At 45.8% G+C, this 26,011-nt stretch overlaps 1 protein-coding gene across 1 annotated transcript; it reads right to left on the bottom strand.

The window, feature by feature from the left end:
• Positions 1-3,490: 3,490 nt before the first annotated feature.
• LOC140389032 (large ribosomal subunit protein uL15-like) lies at positions 3,491-21,122 on the bottom strand. Its single transcript, XM_072473198.1, is given in 3 exon segments — positions 3,491-3,656; positions 3,810-4,154; positions 21,004-21,122. Coding segments are annotated over 3 exon segments (630 nt in total).
• Positions 21,123-26,011: the final 4,889 nt, after the last annotated feature.

Raw genomic sequence — 26,011 nt, 5'->3', positions numbered from 1 at the left:
CTTCCTCTGGTGCCTCATTCAAAGCCTGCGCATGTCATTACAGAACCACGTGGAGATAGAGATGCCGAGATGACGGAATCAGCAGACTCTGACTCCGAGATGCAGACACAGGACGCATCAGAGGGGGAATCCTCGGGCCCATGGGCCGTGGATGTACAACCATTACGCCGTTCATCATTGAAGCGCCGGTCTCCGTCTCGTTACACGCTGCCCGATCCAGCACCTCGTGCAAACGGTGTCCGGCCTGCGGCAAAACGAGTCCGACACCCTCCTTCGCCAGGGTCTTCGGTGGATTCCTTGGACTTTGGGGGGGGGGGAGGGATGTTATAACCTGCCTGCTTACCATTCACTGGGTACTAATGACAATCCCACAATCCTGTGGGAATATGAGCTTCCCCAATGAGGGGGGCGGAGAAATCATTAGCAGACTCCCTGTATAAATAAAGCTGGCCAGTTGGGACCAGCAGGAAGGAGTGAGCAGCAAGCGAAGTTGTGGCTGCTGCTGTTATATATATATATATGTTATTGTAAATAAATGTTATTTCTTTGTATCCTTAAAACTCGTGCTGGATTCTTCGTGGCCCTCACAAAAGAGCCTCTACTGCTTTGCTGGGCAAGGGATTCCATAGATTCACAACCCCTTGAGTGGAGAAGTTCCTCCTAAACTCAGTCCTAAATCTATTTCCACTTATTTTGAGGTTATGCCCACTAGTTCTGCTTTCACCCGCCAGTGGAAACAACCTGCCCGCATCTATCCTATCTATTCCCTTCATAATTTTATATGTTTCTATAAGATCCCCCTCATCCTTCCCCAAATTCCAACGAGTACAGTCCCAATCTATTTAACCTCTCCTCGTAATCCAACCCCTTCAGCTCTAGGATTAACCTAGTGAATCTCCTCTGCACACTCCCCAGTGCCAGTACGTCCTTTCTCAAGTAAGGAGACCAAAACTGAACACAATATTCCAGGTGTGGCCTCACTAACACCTTATACAATTGCACCATAACCTCCCGAGTCTTAAACTCCATCCCTCTAGCAATGAAGGACAAAATTGCATTTGCCTTCTTAATCACCTATTGCACCTGCAAACCAACTTTTTGCGACTCATGCAATAGCACACCCAGGTCTCTCTGCACAGCAGCATGTTTTAATATTTTATCATTTAAATAATAATCCCTTTTGCTGTTATTCCTACCAAAATGGATAACCTCACATTTGTCAACATTGTATTCCATCTGCCAGACCCTAGCCCATTCACTTAGCCTATCCAAATCCCTCTGCAGACTTCCAGTATCCTCTGCACTTTTTGCTTTACCACTCATCTTAGTGTCGTCTGCAGACTTGGACACGTTGTCCTTGGTCCCCAACTCCAAATCATCTATGTAAATTGTGAACAGTTCTGGGCCCAACACTGATCCCTGAGGGATACCACTAGCTACTGATTGCCATCCAGAGAAACACCCATTGATCCCAACTCTTTGCTTTCTAGTAATTAACCAATCCTCTATCCATGCTACTACTTTACCCTTAATGCCATGCATCTTTATCTTGTGCAGCAACCTTTTGTGTGGCACCTTGTCAAAAGATTTCTGGAAATCCAGATATACCACATCCATTGGCTCCCTGTTATCTACCGCACTGGTCATGTCCTCAAAAAATTCCACTAAATTAGTTAGACACGACCTGCCCTTTATGAACCCATGCTGCGTCTGCCCAATGGGACAATTTCCATCCAGATGCCTCACTATTTCTTCCTTGATGATAGATTCCAGCATCTTCCTGTAGCCATCTGGGATGGCCACATCCCGATTACAAAATGGACACTTTACAAAGAATGCAGGGAAAATGGACAATACTGAGAAAGCAAGCAGGTGCAGGGTTTGTCTGTTGATTGGAGCCGCAGCTCCCAGACAAGACCAAAACTGCAAAGCCATTACCATACTAATGAGCCATCTCCGGGGACAAAAGAGTAACATTTAAGTAAACGATACCAAGGCAGACACCCCGGCGCCAGAGGAGACTAGAACAAAGCAGGCCAACGGCCACCTAGGACACACCCAGCCATCAGGGCACCCACCCCTTTATTGGAGGAAATTGATAGGAACGATTGATAAACGGCCCAATTAATTGGGGCCTAGTTCAAGGCCCGCCCAAAAGCGCGCGAAGCCCCTTTTGAGTATAAGAAGGATCCCCCAAGAGAGAATCGCTCACTTGGCTCTGGCTCTCACCAAGGAGAGACCTGCCCAAAAGCTGCACCAGAACAAGTAAGTCCAAGGTCAACGCACACTACCAGAGAGACGACCTTAGCTGTTCCCCTTCACCTCTTCGACCCCAGCAGCCTCAGAACCGAATAACGGCCATTGTTCCTCTGACTGAGTGGGTGCCCGAAGCTAACTATAGGCTTTAGCAGTAGTGATAGTTTAGTCCGTTGTGTTTGTGCATGATTATATTTAACTGTGTGTAATTAAATAAGCATTTGACTTTGAACTAACTAATTGGTGTACCGAGTCTTTGATCAGTATTCGGTTTGAACCTTGTGGCGGTATCAAAAGATACCTGCCGACTCTAAAGCAAAACATAATTAGAATTAAGGAAGGTGACCATATTGGCCACCATATTCAGAGCCAAATAAAGAGAAACACAATTAGCAACATTCCCTACTACCGAAGTTAAGCTCACAGGCCTATAATTACCCACTTTCTGCCTACCTCCTTTTTTAAACAGTGGTGTCACGTTTGCTAAATTCCAATCTGCCGGGACCACCCCAGAGACTAGTGAATTTTGGTAAATTATCACTAGTGCATTTGCAATTTCCCTGGCCATCTCTTTTTGCACTCTGGGATGCATTCCATCAGGTCCCGGAGACTTGTCTACCTTTAGCCCCATTAGCTTGCCCATCACTACCTCCTTGGTGATAACAATCCTCTCAAGGTCCTCACCTGTCAGAGCCTCATTTCTATCAGTCACTGGCATGTTATTTGTGTCTTCCACTGTGAAGACCGACCCAAACAACCTGTTCAGTTCCTCAGCCATTTCCTCATCTCCCATTATTAAATCTCCCTGCCTGGTTTGACCTATCTGTGTCTCCAATCATTGTTAATGCTGCTAACATCTCCAACATGAATTAAAAAGGAGCCTCTCTAACCAAGATTGGCAATTTACTGCCCATTAAAATGTTGGTAAATTGTGGCGATTATGTGCCTGTGATTGCCAAAATGAGGATTGTAGGAGTTATTAAAACATATTTCGGGTGCACTGAGCAACTTTATCAGAGGGTAAAACTTTAGAATGGAAAATTTAATTTATTTTCATCTTACCTCTTACATGAAAGCTATTTTTAATTCATGGATAAGCATCTAATAACTGCAGCTGGAAGTTGTCTTTTCTGCAAAATATCCAATATTTTCCTTGTGCACTGTGTACATGTAGGTTTTATTGTAATGGAACTTCATTTGTTTTAAAGTGACTGTATTTCATTTGTACACTCGATTATAAAATGTATGCCATCAATACACAGGCCTCACCAACTCCCTTGATCTTCTCTTCAGCTTTCCAGTTCAAGATCTTTGCCTTGACAATGACTGGCTGCTTTGGCGGTCTCCCTTTGACCAGAACTTTATAGTAACCACTGGATAAAAGCAAATTACTGTGGATGCTGGAATCTGAAACCAAACAGAAAATGCTGGAAAATCTCAGCAGGTCTGGCAGCATCTGAAGGGAGAGAAAAGAGCTAACATTTCGAGTCCAGATGACCCTTTGTCAAAGCCCCTTTATAGTAACCAGCATGCTCAACATTAAAAACAGGTACTGTCCTTCAAGTTTCTTTGCATAGTTCAATCTTGTCTATTCACTGACCAACATCCACAATTAATCCAGAGTTATGGTCAGGCAGAACAGCTGATTCTTCTTTCGATGACAATGTCTCATATCAACCTTTCTAAAGTAACCTGGATGAAATTTATCAAAGTCGATTCTGTGATGGTACAGACTACTAGCATTGACACAACCACCAGTATACTTCCTGTGTTTGCCAATATGGCCATGACCGTGGCTAACATGTCCTCTCAGCTTCCTGTTTTTTCTCAATCTGAACAGCAAAGGTATTAATGAAATGGTCCACACAAAATGGCTTCCAGAGTTGGCACAATTTGCACTATTTTGGTGATTGGAAAATAACTTCTTTTGGAGGTTGAAACACTGATGCTTTCACTAATACTGAGGAAACCACTGTATTTTAAACCTTCTGCAAGCATTGGTGATTATTTTGTCAACATGCATGACCTAAATTTGTGGAAAACACAGGATTATTCCTGAAAAACAACAAATGGACTAAATGATTAAGTATTTTTTAAATCTCTACCGCTTTTCACCCAAGTTGGGAAAATAAAATACTTATTGGCTACTTTTTTTGTGTGTGAAACAAAATCATATTTTTATTTACCTGAAGCTAGCAGGCAAGATTCAACTGAAATTGGGATTTGAGTGGAGGGGCCAGTCATGTGAAGCAGCAGACCCATTGACTTTAATTGCCATTGCTATAATATGAAGGTGGGAGTTCATCAAATGACATCTGAGAGTGGGCCAGTTGCAGAGAGGAATTTCCAGCAGGCCAGCTGAAGTTCATTGAAAGTGTGAATGCACCACTTAAACAGTGGTTGCAGTCACTTCTTTTAGATTGCCAATGTTGCTGACAGGACCTAACCTTTCCAAATGAATTGCAAGGCAAACTCAGATTATCGGACCCTTTCCTGGAAGTCCTGGAGTTGGAAAGGTTGGGGCAGTGATGGAGGTTCCCTTTCCCAAAAGTCGAAAGAAGATTCCCAAGCTATACATACAGCAGACCTGGAGAGAGATGGCTGAGTTTGTGAATCCCAGAAGCACTCACTCCAAGGACCTGAACTGAATGCAGAAAATACTTCAAAGATATGAGGAGAACAAAAGGGTAGTGCAACCCATCCTTTCTCACCCCTCTCTGCATAACATCTGGAAACAATCCTTTCCTGTCCTCCGTCAACACTCCAAATAATTCCCTCTCCTGTACCTCATCGTTCTCCACGTTCTCCACTAATCACAAAGACATATTATACCACCTCCCATTTCCAAACACACACTCGTCTTTTGTTTGCTGACTTAATTCACAGCGGCAACTAACAGCAATCTCTTCTCATATAATAGTGAATGTGCAACCAGGAATTCCCATCATGACTCCTTCATTTCACACTCAAATGACTTTCCTTTCCGATCATCGCCTCAGCATTTCGCTTGCGCCTTGCTCCTTCTCCCCTGAAGCACATGCAGAAGCCCCACATGTGCACTCTCTTTAATTTTTAGTTGTCACACATGAACTCTTGACCCCTCTTTCGAGAAAACAGCACATAACACAAGGAAGAGGCTCAAGACTAGGGACAGGGTAAGCAGTTTCATGGCTCTCAGCAAGATAGAGTAGGACATACAGGGTATCAGCAGCCCTTCAAATAATCTACATTTGATCTGCTGATTCAACAGGGTGTCCATCTTATACTTGTAGTTTTTCATGCCCCTAAGAAATAAAAATGCACATTCAGTTGAGCGTGACATCTTTTAAGGCATATTTTGAAAGCCGAACACCTGCCTATCGGTGGTATGATAACTCTTGTGCCTTTTCGCATTTTGCACATTTTGTGTCAGAAGCAGGATCTGAAAGATGATGGGTGGGATTCTCCATTTCTGAGACTAAGGGCTGGATTCTCCAATTTTGAGGCTATGCCCGGAGCATGTGTCCCTGCACCGATGCTCCACCCGTTGGGGGACTAGCAGCCGCGCCACGTAAAATCCCCGGCTTTCCCGGCAGATACAGATGGAGAATTGCTGGGTCCGTGGTCGTGCATGTGCATGCCGGCGACCTGCAGGGGTCACGCCGTACAACATGGTGCCGGCTGCTAGTGGTCCTGGCCTGCCAGATAGTGTTCCCCTGTAACCTCCCTCGCCACACCCGGACCACACCAGTCCCCCCCGCCCCGGCCGACGTGCCCCTGGCCAGTGGAGCATCCCCCCCCCCCCCCCCCCGGCTGTGGCGGCGCTGGACACAGTCCGCATTTGCCACGCGAGGTTGACGAAAACGCAGAGCTCAAGTGCAGCACCTTGAGCGAGATTCACCACTCCCGCGCCGGTTGGGAGAATCGCCTGGGACCCAAAATTTCCCGCGACGCCGGTCCGACACCCTCCCGCGATTCTCCCAAGCAGCGAGAACGGCCCCGTCGAGTTCCGCGGGCCGCAGGCCGGGGAATCGCCGGAGACACCCAAAATGGTGACTCTCTGGCACCCCCGCTATTCTCAGGCCCGGATGGGCCGAGCGGCCAGGCCAAAATGGCGGGTTCCCCCGGCGCCATCCACACCTGGTCGCTGCCGTCGGGAACAGCGCGGGAATGCTGGGGGGGGGTGGCCTGCGGGGGGGGGGCGGGGAGGGGGGGGATCCTGCACCGGGGGGTACCTCAAATGTGGGATGGCCCGCGATCGGTGCCCACCGATCGTCGGGCCGTCCTCTCTGAAGGAGGACCTCGTTCCTTCCACGGCCCCGCATGATCCGTCCGCCATCTTCTTGCGGGGTGGAGTCGGAGAGGATGGCAACCACGCATGCGCGGGTGACGCCAGTTATGCGGCGCCGGCCACGTCATGTATGCGGCGCCGCCTTTACGCAGCACAAGGCCTGGCGCGTGTAGATGACGCGGCCCTGCTCCTAGCCCATTATCGGGCCCTGAATCGGTCGGGATAGGGGCCGTTTCACGCCATTGTGAACCTCGACGGCGTTCACGATGGCGTGGGCACTTCGGCGCGGGAGTAGAGAATCCCGCCCCTTGTTCCCCACTGTAACCAATCACTGTTTGTCGGTGTACCATTTGTCAATGTACCCTGTTGATTATTCTCTTTGTCAACTATGTTCGTACTGTGTACGTTCCCTCGGCCGCAGAAAAATACTTTTCACTGTACTTTGGTACATGTGACACTAAATCAAATCAAATCAACGCCATAGAGAAGTCAGCCCATCAGAAGCAGAGCATCGGGAAGGGCCTTAAGGTGACGTCCTGAGGCCATCCCAACGACGTGCGGCGCATTCACCGCTGAGGCCGTTTTGGACGGGGCGGAGCATCCGAAAACAGGCGCCGCCCCCCGATTTTGGCATCAAAACTGATTCTCCAGCCAATCGTCGAATGCGATTTTGACCTCGGCAATCGTAGAATCCAGCCCTCAGTGCTGGTGCCAGAGCAGAATTCATGGACTTTTGCGACAGGAAAACTGGCACTGAACCAAGAGCGATTCAATGACTGTGTAGGGGCTAGCACCGGTGACACGTGGAACACAATCGATTCCGATGCAAAACGGTACGGGACTCGCCGGGTCTGTGATTGACACTCGGGAGGCTGACATGCTGCAGCCTCATTTACACATTACAATCCCTCACATATTATCTCGGCCAACAAGATGGCACTGGTTGTGCTGGATCATGCCCATACAGCTGATGGAACGGCTGGGGCCAGAGGGCATCTAGAGCAGTGGCCTGGGGGCACGCATATACAACCCATAGCCCGATGTTCACAGTGGGCAGTCAGCGACGTGCGCACCTGCATGGCTGCCTTTCCAGCTGCGTCAATGGTGTTCCATGCCCGTCCACCCCAACACCACATCCCAACGCCTGATACCCCCTCGATACTCCCCCCCCACCCCCCCCCCCCCAGGCCCTGGCAGAAGCCTCCCGGCCAGCGCACAACTGTCAGCAAACTATGGCGATGTGTGACCCTTTCCTCCCCCCTCTCTCTCCCTCAGCAGCCATGACACCGGTTTCATGATATTTAAATGCACAAGTGAACCGCGCCATTGGGAACTCGGCCCATCGGAGGTGGAGCATCCTGGAGGTTCTGGAGAATACCGGGTCAGGCCCGCTAATGATATGCAAAGGGTGTTTACTGTACATGCGTTCCAGAGCTCATTGAAGCCACTGTCGAGGTGACGGAGAATTCCGATTTGGCTCAAAACGCCGCCCACCACGATTTTGGCGTCGGAACCTATTCTCTGCCCAATCGCATTTCTCGATTTTGGCACCAGCCAATGGAGAATCCCACCCGATAACTCAAAAGCCCAGGTTGCAGAGTCATGTGTTCACCCCTTCCATGCAGCAACACCGAGATCAGGAACCTGTGAATTAGGAGGTGCTGCATCTGGTGAAGCAGCAAGCACAAATGATCAGAAGCAGTTATTGGTGACAGAGACAGACCAGAACACAGCTCCCAACTCTTCTAAACAGTGAAAAGCTCCAAATACCAGCAGCCCGACAAATACCCTGACAGCTACCTGAAAACCTGACACAAATTGGCACATCCCTGTTGGAGCGACGCAACTGTCGGCTGGGATTCTGGTGCCTCCCCAGTAAGTGCCATCCATGGGTCTCCTGCACATGAGAAAGGTTGTCCAACTCTATAAATCCCAAAGCTCTGAGAAAACAGGGTGTAAATCACCTGTATTAGGATCCCAGCTGAGAACCCGACAATTTGCAATTTGTAAAATTGCAAGGAACAGTTACTGCAGCACAGGAGTGATAACACTGACCCAGATGTATCTTTTATTTTCAAACAAACTTTAATTTAAACATAGGATTAACCACATTACAACAGATGAATAACAGTTACCTTATTTCTTCAGTGAAAGAAGAAACGTTAGGTTACTTCCTAAATCTGCCACTATATTCCAATTAAGCATATCAATATAGTTCAAATACTATTCATGAATAAAGTTAACAAGAAGGTTATTTTTACTTACTTTCTCTGTGAAGGATATTTGTAGAGAGAACCATTCAGGACCAAGACTGAAATGCCTCTGTTCAGATTAAAATCCTAGGAAGAACTAGCATTTCAGACAGACTTGGTGCCGCCCCTTAATTACATAATTTGTACCCAAAACATATGGCAGTCTTCTGTCTCCTCCCACAAGATGTCCCATGATCTGTTTAGCCAGGACCAAGCACAATACCCCTCATAAAATATCCACATCCCAGTTGTCATTTAAATGTAAAAAGAATTCCATTAGTTAGCACATAAATGGTTCTCAAATATATTATCAGAATGCTTCACCTGAAAAATCAATTATTATTTCACTTTTATGACCCCTTAATCACAGCTTTAGCAGACAGACTGACAATATGCATCTTAACCAAGGTTTTAATTACATTGCTGCAAATAAAATGTGGCAATTCCTCACATTCATCACACTTGCTTGATGCTCTTGACCACTATTGACTAGAATGGGTCATATAGATCAGCAAATAAATTACAAGTGAAATCAAAAGTCTTGTTTTAAGTGACATCAAATTTGGGTTTTAAACTTCTGGGTTAGAATACTCCAGCCATTCGCTGGTGGGGGCATCTCTGGTCCTGCTAGCAGTGCTCCCCTGCCACTGGTTTCCTGGTGGTGTGGGGTGGCTTCAATGGGAATTCCCATTGACAGCGGCGGGAGCAGAGAATCCCACCGCCAGCGAGTGGTGCACACCTCCCACCGCTGAGAAACACATGGCTGGGAGGCCAGACAATCCCACCCCAGATTATAAGATTGTAGTCGGTGGGAAAGAATGAGGGAGGTTAAGGAGTTCCATTGTATCGAGGTCCTAGAATAGACCAGCATCTTGTAGGAGAAAACGGAATCGTTCTGATTTTCACTCAGTCAGCCACCAACAAAGACAAATGAACCTAAATTCACAGTTGATGTAATTTGTAACAGTACTGTTAAGCTTATTGGCTTTAAGTAGTTTAATGCCTTCTGAAAGTCTAGCCCAGAATGTGTAGGGCAGACTCTTTGCACTAAGAAAAAAATACAGTTTTGAGAAAATTGAAAGAGGAAGAAATTGTGATGGTGAACGTTTTGATTTTGATGGTGTTCCTTGAACAGAAACCCTGCGTGGAAAAAGTCCTGGAGCACACAAGCAAACAAATCTGTTTTTCTGTATTCTGTCCAGAAATGTGAGAAAGGCAGGAGAAAAGCATGGCCAGCTACAGGAACAATGTTCCTACACATGGGTTTGTTGAAGGAAAAAGAGGATTTATGATGAAAGAGGAACTCTGGCTTCTTGGGGACTGCTTTAGGAATGGAGGAAACGTGACACACATTGTGCATTGTTCAGAGCCAGTAATACAAACAGACTAGCTCCACTCCATCTGCGTACTAAGAGGTGTATACTGACTTTCAATTCCGACATGAAGACTCAATATAAACACACCATAGACTGTAAACAGACAGTTTACATTTTTGTGGGGGTGTGGTAATTGTCCCTTTAAGGGCAACTCAGGGCCAAGAGGAATTTTTAAGTTTTTGGATGTCTCCAGTATTAAAACCTCAAAGCTCAATGTACCTGTTGGTTTTAGGAAGGAGGCGGTCCTGTTTGAAGAAGGCTGTGGAAAGTAGCTCTGGGTAAGATCAAAGCTGTAAAATAAAAGCATAAATGAAACTGGGGAAGCGGGAAGTGGATTGTAATGCCACACACAAAAGCTTTTTGATTTTTACCTGCTAACAGATATGAGCAAAGACACTGGCTTCAGCATTTAAACCTCACCCTAATTCATTTTACATCTTGTGCTAACTGTCATATTGATATATGCACCAGCATGTTCGGAGCAACTTACTGAAATAATCATTTTCTTTTAACAAAATTCTATAAGACATCTGCTTTATTCCTTGAGCGTAGATTTATTCTCTTACACTAGTTCTTTTATGTAAAGGGCTTCTCCCGACTTTGTTAACATTCCAACACAGACATGGGTTGAGACAAAGGCAACATTCCATGTAAGTGTACTTAGCGGGATAACTCGAGTTAAAAGGTTATAAATGGCATTGCAATCACTTCACTTGGCCATTACACAGGTTCTCGCTCTTTAAAATAAATTTTCTTACTTTCATTAGAACTTCTCCTAAAGCCATCTTTTTCACAAACTGTTTATCTATAAAATAAACGCACTTGGTTTTCAAGAAGGGCAATTACATTTTATTGCAAGTTAAGAAATGTGTACAAGTTTGAAGGTCACCTATTCTCACGGTGGGGGGGGGGGGGCTGCAATTACTGCAGTCTTTTTTGTTGACTCGTAAAATGTGCCTCAATCTTTTTTCATCATTTGATTGTATATGCTGATTTTTACTTGCTTCAAATTACTTTGTTGCTTAGCAGATTTCTACACACAGGTGCCCAAAGTAATATCCATACCTATATTTATATTTCATCTCCAATCAACAGAGGCACGAGGAACCTAAAAAAACTTGTTCCGATGAGTGGGGGAAACAAAGGGGTTTTAATTTATATCATTAAACCTTGTTCCAGAATTGGTGCTCTGTCGTTGTTAACAAGACAATTACGCTATAAATTATTTAAGTCTTTTAATTGAAAATAATGGGTGGTAATTAATGGGGGCGACAGGAATCTGCACACACCAGATAGTGAAAACCTGCACCCTTTTTACAAAGGCCCATTGAATTAAGTGCTAATTAGGCAGCTAACTGGGCAGTATTGGGCCTACCCTCTGGTCAAGGTCCCAGGGTTGGATGTCTCGCATGCCAAGAGCTTCCAACCAATCAGAGGCTGCCTACTCTTTATTACTTGTCAGTGCCCATCAGGGAGGCAGTGGCTGCTGCCGGTACTGCACCCACCTGAGGCCCGGAATCGCTGATAGACAAGGCGCAGAGGAATGATGGCGGGAAGGGGGTTGTAGTGGTGTCGGTAGCAAGGGAAGGGGTGTTGGCTATCAGTGTCCGATGCTAGATTAATACCAATGGTGGCAGGATGAGGCCCTTTTAAAAAAATGTTTGGGCAACGCTGGCCCGGCCAGCATTTATTGCCCATCCCTAACTGTCCTTAAGAAGGTGGTGCTGAGTTGCCTTCTTGAACCACTGCAGTCCCTGAGGTGCAGGTACACCCACAGTGCTGTTTTGGAGAGAGTTCCGGGATTTTGACCCAGCGACAGTGAAGGAATGGCGATATATTTCCAAGTCGGGATGGTGAGTAACTTGGAGGGAAACCTCCAGGTGGTGGGGTTTCCAGGTATCTGCTGCTCTTATCCTTCTAGATGGTAATGGTTGTGGGTTTGGAAGGTGCTGTCAAAGGAACACTGATAGGTTCCTGCTGTGCCTCTTGTAGATGGTGCACATGGCTGACACTGTTCTCGGTGGCAGAGGGCTTGAATGTTTGTGGAAGGGATAACAATCAAGTGGGCTGCTTTGTCCTGAATGGTGTCGAGCTACTTGAGTGGTGTCGGAGCTGCACTCATCCAGACGCAAATGACACTCCTGATTTGAGTCTTATGGATGGTGGACAGGCTTTTGGGAGTAGGGAGGTGAGTTATTTACCACAGGATTCTGAGCCCTTGAACTGCTCTTGAAACTACAGTTCTCATATGGTTAGTCCAGCTGAATGTCTGGTCAAATATAACCCCCAGGATGGTGATAGTGAGGGATTCAGTGATGGCAATGCCATTCAATGTCAAGGGGCCATGTTTAGATCCTCATTTCTTGGAGATAGCCATTGCCTGGCATTTGTGTGCTGCGAATGTTACCTGCCACTTATAAGCCCAATCTTGGAAATTGCCCAAATCTTTTTGCATTTGAATATGGACTGCTTCAGTATCTGAGGTGTTGCGAATTGTGCTGAACATTATGCCATCATCAACGAATATCCCCATTTATGACCTTTTGATGGCAAGCCATTGATGAAGCCACTGAAGCCTAGGACACCATCCTGTGGAACACCTGCAGTGATGTCCAGGAACTGAGGTGATTGATCTCCAGCCACCACAACCATCTTCCTTTGTGCCAGTTATGACTCTAACCAGTGGAGGGGTTGCCCCTGATTCCCATTGACTCCCGCTTTGCTAGGGCTCCTTGATGCCACATTCGTTCAATTGCTGTCTTGATATCAAGGGCATCACTCTCAGCTAATCTCTGGAGTTCAGTTCTTTTGTCCATGTTTGAACCAAGGCTGTAATGAGGTCAGGAGCTGAGTAACCCATGCTGGAACCCAAACTGAGCATCAGTGAGCAGGTTATTGCTGACGAAGTGCTATGTGATAGCACTGTTAATGACTGCTTCTATAACTTTACTGATGATTGAGAGCAGACTGAGCAGGCAGTAATTGGCCGGGTTGGATTTGTCCTTTTTCTTCTGCACAGGACTTACCTGGGCAATTTTCCGCATTTCCAGGTAGATGTTTGTGTTGTAGCTGTACAAGAACAGTATGGCTAGGGGCACAGCAAGTTGAAAGGAAAATCGCTTATTGTCACAAGTAGGCTTCAAATGAAGTTACTGTGAAAAGCCCCTAGTCGCCACATTCCGGCGCCTGTTCGGGGAGGCTGTTCCGGGAATTGAACCGTGCTGTTGGCCTGCTTTCAAAGCCAGCGATTTAGCCCTGTGCTAAACAGCCCCTTGTGGAGGAATAACTATTGATAGAATATTGTCAGGGCCCATAGCCTTTGCAGTATCCAGTGCCTTCAGCCATTTGTTGATATCACATGGAGTGAATTGAATTGGATGAAGACTGACATCTGTAATGCTGGGATCTCTGGAAGAGGTTGGGATGGATCATCCACTCGGCACTTCTGGCTGAAGATTGTTGCTTATCTTTTGCACTGATGTGTTGAGATTCTCCATCATTGAAGATGGGGATATTTGTGGACTCTCCTCCTCCAGTGAGTTGTTTAATTGAGCACCACCATTCACAGCTGGATGTGGCAGAATTGCAGAGCTACGATCTGGATTGCTGATTGTGGAATTGCTTAGCTCTGTCTATTACTTGCTGCTTATGCTATTTGGCTTGCAGGTTGTACTGTGTTGCATCATCATCTGGTAACCTGGGGAATATGCCAGGCTATGTGGTTATAGATGTGGTTGAGAACAATTCTGCTGCTGCTGATGGCCCACAGCGTTTCATGGATGCCCAGCATTGAGTTGCTAATCTGCTCAAAGTCTATCCCATTTATCACAGTGGTAGTGCCACACAAAACGATGGAGGTAATCCTCATTGTGAAGGTGTAACTTTGGGCGAAATTCTCTGCCTCGCGCCACCGCAAATGCGAACTGCAATCGGGCAGTGAACCAGGCATCCGACCAAAATCGAAGTTTGGGCCCGACGCTGATTCGGCCGCAATACTCCGTCCCTCGCCGGTGGCGATAATGAGATTTGTGACCCATGCCGACAGCGGTATGCAAAAATGGCAGTTGCATGTATTTGAATGTGATTGGAGGGCTGGACACAGACTACTCCACCCTTCCGCGATGTTCCGCTCCTCTCAGACAGAAATCACACGGGCATGAATTACTGCAATTATTTATAAATGTGGACTGGGCATTATGGTTGCGGAGGCCGAGTGGAAGGCTAAAAAACACTGAAAAACCGTTGAAAACAGTCGGGCTTGCTGGGGGATAGTTGCCTGGGCTGGGGGCTGTGGAGGGTAATGACTTGGTGCCAAATCTGTGGACTTGTGCTGTCCCCCTTGGGATCGGGATGGGCTGGCTCAGACAGCCATCTTGCTGCAATCTGTCTTTTAAATGCACCCCTTTGGTGCCACTTACAGGCTTCTGGCTGCTCACACAGCTGGGTTCTGCCTGTGTCCTTCAAATGCTCAGAAGTTCTCTCGTCATCTGGGAGTCCATCCAGGCCACCCCGTCTGGACACCCTCATACACAGCTGTATCATCAAAGGCCAAGTTCAATTAGGGGCACACCACGTGTTGGCAGTCCTCAGAAGCGCTGCCCCATTGCAGAGGAAACAGGAGATCAGCAGGGCTTACCCCAACTAGAGGTCACCTATACGCAGCCTTTGGTCCATTAGCTTGTCCTGAATTGCTCCATAAATAGCACCCCCAACGGGAACGCGGACTGCACGCAATTCAGTCCCGGCATCAACACTTTCTCAGAAATGCAGAATCTGGCCCTTAGTCACCCAAATGGAGAACTTCACCCTTTGTTTCTACATGGACTGTGCAATGGTCACTACTACTGATTCTGTCCTAGACAGCTGCATCTGCAGCAGGCAGGTTGTTGAGGATGAAGTCAAGTATATTTTTCCCTCATGTTGGTTCCCTCAACACCTGCCGCAGATCCAGTCTAGTAGCTATTTCCTTTTGGACCCAGCCAGCTCGGTATCTGGCAGTACTGATGTGTTGGGTGTTCTGGATCACAAACAGGTCACCAACACTGGAAGTGGTGCAACTCTATTTTATTATAAGGTTAACTATATTAACATACTTGAACTGTGGGTAAATGCAATACCAGCTTTAACTGTTGACCCTTGCCTAGTCCCAACCAGGTGATGCACTCAGCACATGGTGAATGTCTGTGTTGCAGGCTGTGAGCTCTGTGCTCTGAGCTGGCTGCTACTAGAATGAGCGGGAACTCTCCTGTCCCCTGTCTTTATAGTGCGTGTGCTCTCACTGGTGATTGGCTGCAGTGTTGTGTATGCTGATTGGTCCCACAGCATGTCCATCAGTGTGTGTGTGTGTCTGCACCATAATATACTGGTGTATATTATGACATCCCCCCTTTTATATAATGAACATGTGCCTGCGTGACAATAAATATTGTGCAGTGAATGTACCTGACTATGTGTGTGTGCGTTATTTACATGACTATGTACATGAGGCTAATCTATTTACACGGGAAGGTGCCTGGTGCAGAGAAATAGGGTGTCACACCAACAACGAAATGAACATTATATACAAACTACTGGAATGATGAAACAGGATAACAGAACAGATCAAAGAGTCCAACATTGTAAACCTCATAAGTCAAGTCTCTGAGGTGGGCGACAAATTCTGGTTGATCGCCTCAAGGGTGGGTCAGGAGCCACCGGCTGAGGAACGGGCTGGGCCACGGCAGAGTGAGGAGGATGCAGAGTATTCGGAATCTCCACATAGTCCAGGTTGGGGACAACAGGAGGGCGTGGCACCGGTGGAGGATCACGTAGCGAGCGTGGAACGAGACGAAGGGCACGCCAATTGCGGCGGTGAATGGAACCATCTGGCAGACGAACCAGGTACGAGCGGGGAGACACCTGCCGAAGAACCACAGCAGTTGCAGACCAGCCACCTTCCGGAAGATGGATGCGGATGTTGTCATTTGGCGCCAGAGCAAGGAGATCAGTCGCCCGAGCGTCATGCGCTGCCTTGTGTTGTGCACGAGACTGTTGCATCCGCTGAAGGACCGGAACATGGTCGAGGTCTGGGACGTGAATAGACGGCACCGTGGTCCTGAGGGTGCAACCCATGAGCAGCTGGGCTGGCGACAGGCCCGTGGAGAGTGGGGCCGAACGATAGGCCAGCAAGGCGAGGTAGAAGTCGGATCCTGCATCGGCAGCCTTGCAGAGGAGCCGTTTGACAATGTGGACGCCCTTTTTCACTTTGCCATTGGATTGGGGGTGCAGGGGCCTGGATGTCACATGCACAAAGTTGTACCTGCTGGCAAAGTTGGACCATTCCTGGCTCGCGAAGCAGGGGCCATTGTCCGGCATCACAGGGAGTGGGTGTGTCTGCACCATTATATACTGGTGTATATTATGACAAGTACTACAGAGCCACTCTTGGCGATGGACATTAAAGCCCCTGTCAGAGTACTTTCTGCACCTTTGCCACCGTCAATGCTTCTTCCAAGTGGTGTTAATCATAGAGGAGTACTGATTCAGCAGCTGATGTGCTAATCAGCAGGAGGTTACCTTGCTCATGTTTTACCTGGTGCCAAGAAACATATTTGAGCCCAGAGCCGATGTTGAGGACTCCCAGGGCAATTCCCTCCCGACTGCACACCATTTTTCCACCACCTCTATCAGGTCTGTCCTGCCGGTGAGCCAAGACATACCCAGAAATTGTGATGGTGGTGTCTGGGATATGATCTGTATGGTATGATTCTGTATGACTATGACAGTATGACTATGACTATGTTAGGTTGTTGCTTGACTCGTCTGTGAGACAGTTCTCTCAGTTTTGGCATGAGCCCCTAAATGTTATTTGGACATTATTTACCTACCTTAGAGCTTCGATTTAGATCAGGATGGAAATGTTGTGCCAGGCCTTCCCACCACGGGCTTAATTGGGGCAGAAATGGGCCTCCCGTTCTTCACCCTCCCACCATATTAAATACCCCCAACACCAATCTCAGCAAGCTGGAGGGCATTAACTTCTGCCCTATGGTATATAGAATTGAAGGGCATGCCCCTGTAGCCTCCTCTGCACACCCTGTTCCCATGGATTTAAAATTGGGAGTAAGTTAAATGACATCAAGACAAAACATATAAAATTATTAGAGACTAACGTTGTGTCAACCTTTAAGGCCTCAGTGACTTCTATTTCACAATGCTACAGCTGGCCAGTTTTAAAATTCATTTTTAAACCTTTTTGAAAAGCAAAGAGTTTGTTCTCCCAAATTAGTACACAAAATAACTATAAACGTTAATACGCTTAAAAGAAAGAACTTAAACTGTGATGATATTCTGTAAAATCTTAGAACATCCTAAAAGGCATTAAAACCAATGAAAACCTGTCAAAATGCAACCATTATAGTTATACAGATAATTGCTGCAGTGAATTGCTGGGAGTAAGGTCCCACAAATATTTGAACAACCAGATAATTTGTTTTTCGTAGCTTGATTAAGAGAGAAATGTTAGTCAGTGAACCACGAGAGCCCTCTGCTCCGCACCAATTATTGCAATGGATTATTTTATGTCTGCCTGGGCAGGCACAAAAGGTTTCAGTTTAATATCTCATCCAAAAGATGGCACCTCCAACAAACTCTTTGTAAGTACTGCACTGAAGTGCCAACCTCTGCTCAAATCTATTGGGATCTTGAACATATGCCTTTTTGATTCGAAGCAGCAGTATTACTAGCTGTACCAAATTGCTGCTCGTAGCTATAGATTGCAGAGATCCGCTTTGCTTGAATAGAAAGGAAGCAGACTGAAATAGAAATAATTTTTAAAAATCCACCACAAGAGACAAGTTTACATTGTGCAGAAGGATTTGGGAGAGGTGTTAATTGGAAGAAAAGAGATATTACAGGTAAAGTCAGCCAAGGCTTCATCTCATGGTGACTGGTTGAGGAGCAGTAATTGCTGAAATCTGGGATCAATGTGACAGCTTCTGCTTTTCAGTTTGATGCAGGCCTAAAAGAAGGAGAAAGTGGGACAGTTCCAATATTACCAACACAATATCAGCTTTAACTACATTATTTTAAAGGTAAAAAATCAATAAGTATCTTCAAGCATTTAATTCCACAGGACGGGAAAACAATTTTAAAAAACCCAAATCAAACCTGATTTTGACACATTGAGGAAAGTACAAAACAATTGATTCTTAACCCTGAGCACGCAGGGGATATGGCTGGAGTTTCACATCCAGTATTTCCATTCACAAGCCTCATCTTCAAGCTGCCTTGCAAACATGGATGGTTTGCCAAAGGATAGGATGCTTCGTCCGACATAAAAGGAGGCAATAAAGTTGTGGGGAATGCTCTATATTGAATCATGATGGTTGGAGGTAGTGGGGGCGGTTGGAGGCAGTGTTTGGGGGGCGGTTTGGGTGACAGTGAAGTCCAGGGCAGGGCAGACTTTAACGTTCCTTGTAGGGCTTGAAGGATCACTTGTGCTCCTCCTGGCCCCGGAACGAATGTTTTACACATACTTTGAAGGGCCCATTCTGTCTGCAGCCCAACTGCTGACCTGACGGTGAAATCTGTGTGACTTCCCCACTCGAGATTGGAATGCACTTGGGCCCCATTTATATCTGGAAATGAGATCTCAATTTGCAAGGCCCCTGCTTGCTTTTGGTCACTGCTTCATCCACTCTCAAGACTAAAATCTGACATAGCACCAATGGATCAATGTTGAATTTGGGTAAGTAATCTGCTTTTTCTTAATTACCCGCCTGCCCACCTTTTGCAGGGTCAGAAGGATTCAAATCATCCCCAATAATTTGTTTTAAATGTTAACTAGCTCACCATTGCTGTGTAAAAATAAAGCTGAAATTATATATACCCCTAACTGGAAATTTTGAATCCATTTCATAAAATATCAAACGTCAAATGCAAAATTCAGTGCACTCTCAGTGAACTCTTCCAGTTTGTGGTGCCCCTATAGTTAGAGAAAGTTAGTAGTTGCTGTCATATATCTCTTGGTGCAGTTCAAGGACAGCATGCCAAGATCAGAGAGCAGGTTTCTTGCCTGTGAGTTTGGCTTGAGATTGGTGTATGGCATATGAGATTAAAAAGAAGGGGAAAATTAAATGCATAATAAAACATCTTCAAGGGCAGAGGTGGAATTATTGTTCTGTGAGCACGCACCACAACTTGATGTATTTAATCATACTTTCTGTCATAACAAAAGAAACACTTGTTTATTTCAGAGTTACGTAGGATTTACGGCTCTGAAACAGATCATTTGGCCCACCCAGTCCATGCTGGTGTTTATGCTTCACTCAAATCTCCTCACATTGTTTCTCATTTAAATCTACCATGGTAACCATGCCTTCCCCCTAAAATGCTTGTCTAGTTTCCCCTTAAATGCATTTATGTTGCTCGCTTCAACTACTCCCTGTGGTAATGAGTTCCACATTCTCGGCACTCTTTGGGTAAATAGGGTTTGTCTGAATTCCCTATTGGATTTCTTGGTGACTATCTCATATTGATGGGCTGTAGTTATGCTGTTCCTCACAGGAGGAAACATTGTCCCAGTATCCACTCTGTCAAAATCTTCAAATTTCATTTTAATTAGCAAAATTAGCAGCTGGGTGTTAGGTCAGAGGAACCAATCCTCATGGAATTATATATTCATTTCCTGGTGAAGCAGTTGGGAGAAGTGGTATGCACTCTTTAGAAAATGGTGCATCTATCAAATCCCCTAAAGTCTATTTCAGTGGATGTGGAGTTGCTCACAATAATGTGCGGCCACACAAACTGCCAAACATAACAATATTTTGTCCCCAGCCTTTTCGGTCAAATGCTTTCTGGATGTTTTACTTTGTTAAAAGTGAATGGGTAAAGATTGTCACCGCTTTTATGAGTACTCTCTTTTTTAATTATCGGCCATCCCACCAGGTTTTTTTCAGTACTAAAACTTTGGATCTGTAGCTAGATTCAAACCTGATGTGCAAAAAGAGCAATTGCCGATACTACAACGGTACATTACCGAATATTTAAATTTTGATGCACTACACTCCCAGCGTTCCAAGCACACCACCTTCTTGTTCTTTCCACGTACTGGGTTAACTCAAAAATGACAGCTCCATTTATGACAGGACCACACATTAGTCTAGCCAAACATCCTGAAGGTGCCATTATGTGCAGCAAGAGCATGGGAGTCCTCTCCTCAGGGACTGAAGCTTAATAAGACTAATTGCAGTTCACCTGAGATTGCCACTTTTTAGACACATATACTTACTTTTCTTTTGGTGTTTGCTTTCACCATTAAACTCTTATCCCCTGACCCTTATTTGATCCTGAAAATCTACTTCCACTTTGAGCCTCTTCCCATTATTTTCAGAAAGACCCACGACAAAGAGTTCTGGGAACTGATGTGTATCAGCCTGAAGCAGCCTCAGCAGACAGAGGCCTTCTTCATTGCCATTGCATTCTTTCAAAGAAAGTTGCTTTATTTCAAGATTCCAGGGTGACCTCTAGGGAGCCTCAACAATGATCCAGTAATTGGACTGAGAAGTAATTGACCATTGGAAATGTTTGTTTTGACACTGTATGAAGAGATCGTCAGAATTCAAGGGAAAATTAGAAACCCCCAAAGAATGTTGATTTGATTTGAAAATATAAAAAAGTCAGGTAAATAAGTGAGAAATATTAATTAAAACTTCAAAAATGTAATCAAGCTTAGTGACGGTGGATTTTCTTTTCCACAGCTATTAGAACTACAACTTGGTACATTAATTAAAAGATATGCCAGTTGGTTTAAAAACAACTTTGAAATATAAAGGCTGACATGAGTGACATTCATCAATATTATTCTTGCCTTTCGACTGATTGGCGTCTCAAAAGTTGAATATCCACCATTGTGTCTGCCTGCAGAACCAGGATTTTCTGGATTCCTGTGATCAGGATGAACTTTGGTAGATCTGGGCTGTGCTCCATTTTCCACTCCTCCGGCAGCAAAGCAGGATAATAATAATAATCTGTATTAGTGTCACAAATAGGCTTACATTAACACTGCACTGAAGTTACTATGAACATCCCCTAGTCGCCACACTCCGACGCCTGTTCGGGTACACTGAGGGAGAATTCAGAATGTCCAATTCACCTAACAAGTACGTCTTTCGGGACTTGTGTGAGGAAACCGGAGCACCCGGAGGAAACCCACACAGACATGGGGAGAACGTGCAGACTCAACACAGACAGTGACCCAAGCAGGGAAATGAACCCAGGTCCCTGAGATGCACATGGGCAGAATTTTAGGTCTTTTATTTAACATGCAATTATCAATATTCATCATATCAGATATTAAGCTAATAGCGCAGCCATGGGGCAAAATTTTATTGTCCCTGCCAACAGTTTGCAGAAAGACTCCCCACTGCTGCCCGCCCTAATTTTTATCCAAACTTTTATGTGGGGTGGGCGAGGTCACTAAAGGGTATCTTCTACTCAGCCTCAATTTTGAAATTGGCAGGAGGAGCTCAGGGTGGGGGAAGCCCAGCAGGTCACGCAGTCTGGGACTTGGGCAGAAAGTAGGGTGCCTCCCTTAAAAGCTCCCTTTCCCATGGTCTACCCCCTGCGAGTGCATCCTCCACTCTCCCAGCATCTCCATCAAAAACCCCAGTTCGGCCTTCCCTTCCTGAATGTGTGACCCCTGCGTCCGGTCCTGGACTCTGGAGCTCTTAGATTCTGGAGACTGCTTGTCATCCCAGCCCCAGTTCTGGCCGCTGTTGCCACTGACGCAGCTGGGACCAGAGACAATCAGATTGGCTGGCAGTCCTCTGAGGCAGGACTTCTGCCTGATTGAGGGTTGGAAGTCCTGTCTCCAGCCAATTCATGCCACTTTGACTGTAAGATGGATGTGGGGCACTGTGATCAACAAGAACATGTTCCCTGACTGGGCAGAAAATCCTGCCATCTGAAAAGTCCTATCCATAAGGTGGAACATTATCTGTGAATGAGGTAGCTACAAAGATTGTGGATGCATTGGTAGTCATTTTCCAAAGATCCTTCGATTCTGAAACTGTGCCAAAGAATTGGAAAATTGCCAATGTGGTAGTCTTGTTCAAAAAGGGGAGACAAAATGTAGGAAACTTCAGGCCAATTCGTCTAACTTCAGTTATTGGAAAAATATTAAAATCAATTATCAATAAGAGACCAGCAGTGCATTTGGAAATTCAGAGGAGTGGATTCTCCATTGCTCAACACCGGTATCGGGATTCCTGATCGGGCGGAGAATGGCGGGTCACCTGTAAAACGGGACCTGGCGCCAGACCCATTGCAATGCTCTGCTTCCCCACCCCCGGCCTCAGAGACCTACCCGCCCGAGTCCTGCGGCACCATGCAAATCCATGAATTGCATCTATTTAAATCTGATTAATGGGCTGAAAGCCCGATTCACCTTCCCCCAGTTATGCACTGACCCCCACAGTGGGAAACCCTCTGGGTGGGCACTGGTGCAAGTTTTCCCAAGCATGGCCCTGACGTGGGGGATCCCGAGTTGGGGCACGTGAGTCAGTGCATAACTGAGGTGCCCCCCCAAAGTCCATCAAAAGGCACCCCTCAATGAAAATCCAGTCCTCCCCTTGTTGAAAATTAGGGGCATCCTTCCCTCCCACCACAGGAATAACTGGTCATCGCCCCCCCAACCCCTCCCCGCACAGCACATAAACATGAGGGTGACCCAACTCCTCCATCCACAACCCAGTCACCAGACCCCCATCAGAGATCCCATCAGAGAAACCCATCAGAACTCCCATCAGCCCCTCCCATCAGAGACCCCATCAGAACTCCCAAAAAAACCCTATCAGAGATACCCATCAGAGACACCCATCAGAACTCCCATCAGAACCCCCCATCAGACCCTCTTTTTACATTCTCTTTTTCACACCAGAAAGCACTTATCTCATTTTGATGCGGCGAAGAGCTATGAGTCATAGCAAGAGTGTTTACAAACATTATGGTTAGCATCAAAACAGGATACTTGAGATGCATCAAGCATGAAGGGAAAGATAGATAAACAATCCACCAAGGACCTGTCTCTGGAGTAATAAAACTGTCTATCACTGGCTAATTCAACATATTGCTGTGTGAAATTAAATGGAAGATTTGCATTTCAAAGGTTGTCAAGGAATTTGAAACCATTTGAAGTGTTATTAGCTTTTGAGGAAGCCTCTGATATTTGTATCAGGCTGCTGCTTTAAATACTTTTGTCTGAGGCAGCAGATGTTAGGGAAGGGTAAGTGAAAATGCAATGATTTTTCACTCTACTGTCAGGGCTGCTCTTCAGCTTTCAGGCAGGTGTGACATGTCTCTCTTAGGGGTCTCTGAACGGGGGGGTCTGATGGGAGTCTAAATTGAGATCTCTGATCGGGGATGTGATGGGGGCCTCTGATGGTGGCTACAGAATGGAGAATCCCAGCCATAAAATCATAGAATTTACAGTGCAGAAGGAGGCCATTCGGCTCATCGGGTTTGCACCAGCTCTTGGAAAGAGCACCCTACTTAAGCTCACACCTCCACCCTATCCCCATAACCCAGTAACCCCACCTTTCTTTATGGACACTGAGGGGCAGGCAATTTATCATGGCCAATCCACCTGACCCGCACATCTTTGAACTGTGGGAGGAAATCGGAGCATCTGGAGGAAACCCACGTAGACACGGGAGAAAGTGCAAACTTCACACAGAGTCAGTATGGTTTCATGAAGGGGAAATCCTGTCTGACAAATTTACTAGAGTTCTTTGAAAAGGTATCAGCCAGGGTAAATACTGGAGAAGCAGCTGATGTTGTATAGTTGGATTTTTAAGGGGCATTTGAGAAGGTGCTACACAAAAGTTTACGATGCAAGATATAGGGCTGGATTCTCCACTCCGCCGCACCACATTTCTGTTTTGCCCTGCCGACGGGATGCTCTGTTATGCCGGCTAGTCAATGGGGTTTCCCATTGTGGGGCGGCCCTACGCCGCCGCAACACCCAGGAGCACCGCACCGGTGGAGAATCCAGCCCAGGATATTGTGGAGTTTTGCATGGATAGAAGATTGGCTAACTAACTAACAGGAAGCAGTGGGTAGCGAAATGGGATCTTTCTCAGGTTGGAGGGCAGTAACCAGCGGTGTTCCATTAGGGATCAGTGCTGGGACTGCAGCTCTTCACTGTATATCTTAATGATTTGGAGGAAGGAACAGAGTGTACTGTGGCCACATATGATACAAAAGTGGGAGGGAAGACAGGTTTTAAGGAAGATATAAATAGTTTTCAGAGAGATATTGACAGGTTAAGTGAGTGAGCAGAAAATTGGCAAATGGAATTCAATGTTTGAAATTGTGAGATTGCTTATTTTGGAAGAAAGAATGAGAAGGCGGATTATTAGTTAAATAAGAGAGACTGCAGAAAGTTGTAGCAAAAAGGGACTTGGGGGTCCTTCTTCATGAAACCGAGAAAGCTAGGATACAGGTGCAGAAGGTAATAAGGAAGATAAATAGAATGCTAGATTTCATTCCAACAGGGCTGGAGCTATAAAAGCAGAGTTGTTGCTGCAATTGTACAAGGCACTACTGAGGCCACATTTAGAATACCATGTACAGTTTTGGTCCCCTTATTTAAAGAAAGATATATTATCATTGAAGGCAGGACAAATGAGGTTTACTAGGTGATCCCGGGTATGGAGGAACAGCTATATGAGGAAAGATTGGACAGGTTGGGCCAGTACTCGGAGGTAAGAAGAATGAGAGGTGACATGATTGAAACATATTTGGAGGAAAATGTAACTGTTTTGATTAGTAAGTTTGTGGACGACACAAAGTTTGCAGATAGCAATGAGGACCGTCAAAGGATACAGCAAGATATAGATCGGTTGGAGACTTGGGCGGTATTATTACTATTTATGATAGTAATGTTGTATTGCTTTCTGCAACTTGTGTTATTCACTTGCTTCTTCCAGGATGATTTTTAACTCGATAATGATTCACACTCGTAGTCTTCCAATTAGAGCAAATACTTCATTGAGTAACTTTGATTAATTAACTGAGTTTGTTCTCTCTCCAATGCTTAAACTAGATGTTACATGAACATGATTGATTAAGAAATACTTATGATTATCTACACCTGTGCTGAGCTGTCCTCGTATGCTTGTGGTCACCAGTTCCTGTGAAGAGGCGGATCTTCCCTTGAGTCTGACTATTTATACATCTCTATTGCTGCCCTCTAGTGATTACTTGATTGTTACATCTATACATTAACCCCTTGTATATATACAGATATGCAAATCACTACAGGCGGAGAGCTGGCGAATGGAGTTTAATCCAGACAAATGTGAGGTATTACATTTTGGAAGGTCTAATACAGATGGAAAATATACTTTAAATGGCAGAACGCATAAGAGTATTGATAGGCAGAATGATCTGGGTGTACAGGTACACAGGTCACTGAAAGTGACAACGCAGGTGGAGAAGGTAATCAAGAAGGCATACGGCATGCTTGCCTTCATCGGCCGGGGTATTGAGTTTAAAAATTGGCAAGTCATGAAGCAGCTTTATGGAACCTTAGTTAGGCCGCACTTAGAATATAGTGTTCAACTCTGGTCGCCACACTACCAGAAGGATGTAGAGGCTTTGGAGAGGGTACAGTAAAGATTTACCATGATGTTGCCTGGTATGGAGGGCATTAGCTATGAGGAGAGGTTGGAGAAACTTTGTTTGTTCTCACTGGAACGATGGAGGTTAAGGGGCGACTTGAAAGAAATCTACAAGATTATAAGGGGCATGAACAGAATGGGTAGTCAGAAGCTTTTTCCCAGGGTGGAAGAGTCAATTACGAAGGGGCATGGGTT

Source organism: Scyliorhinus torazame, chromosome 14, assembly GCF_047496885.1.
Source record: "Scyliorhinus torazame isolate Kashiwa2021f chromosome 14, sScyTor2.1, whole genome shotgun sequence".
Classification (NCBI taxonomy): Eukaryota; Metazoa; Chordata; class Chondrichthyes; order Carcharhiniformes; family Scyliorhinidae; genus Scyliorhinus; species Scyliorhinus torazame.
Note: the sequence above shows the minus strand (reverse complement) of the source record. Positions and strands in the feature narration are given on the sequence as shown.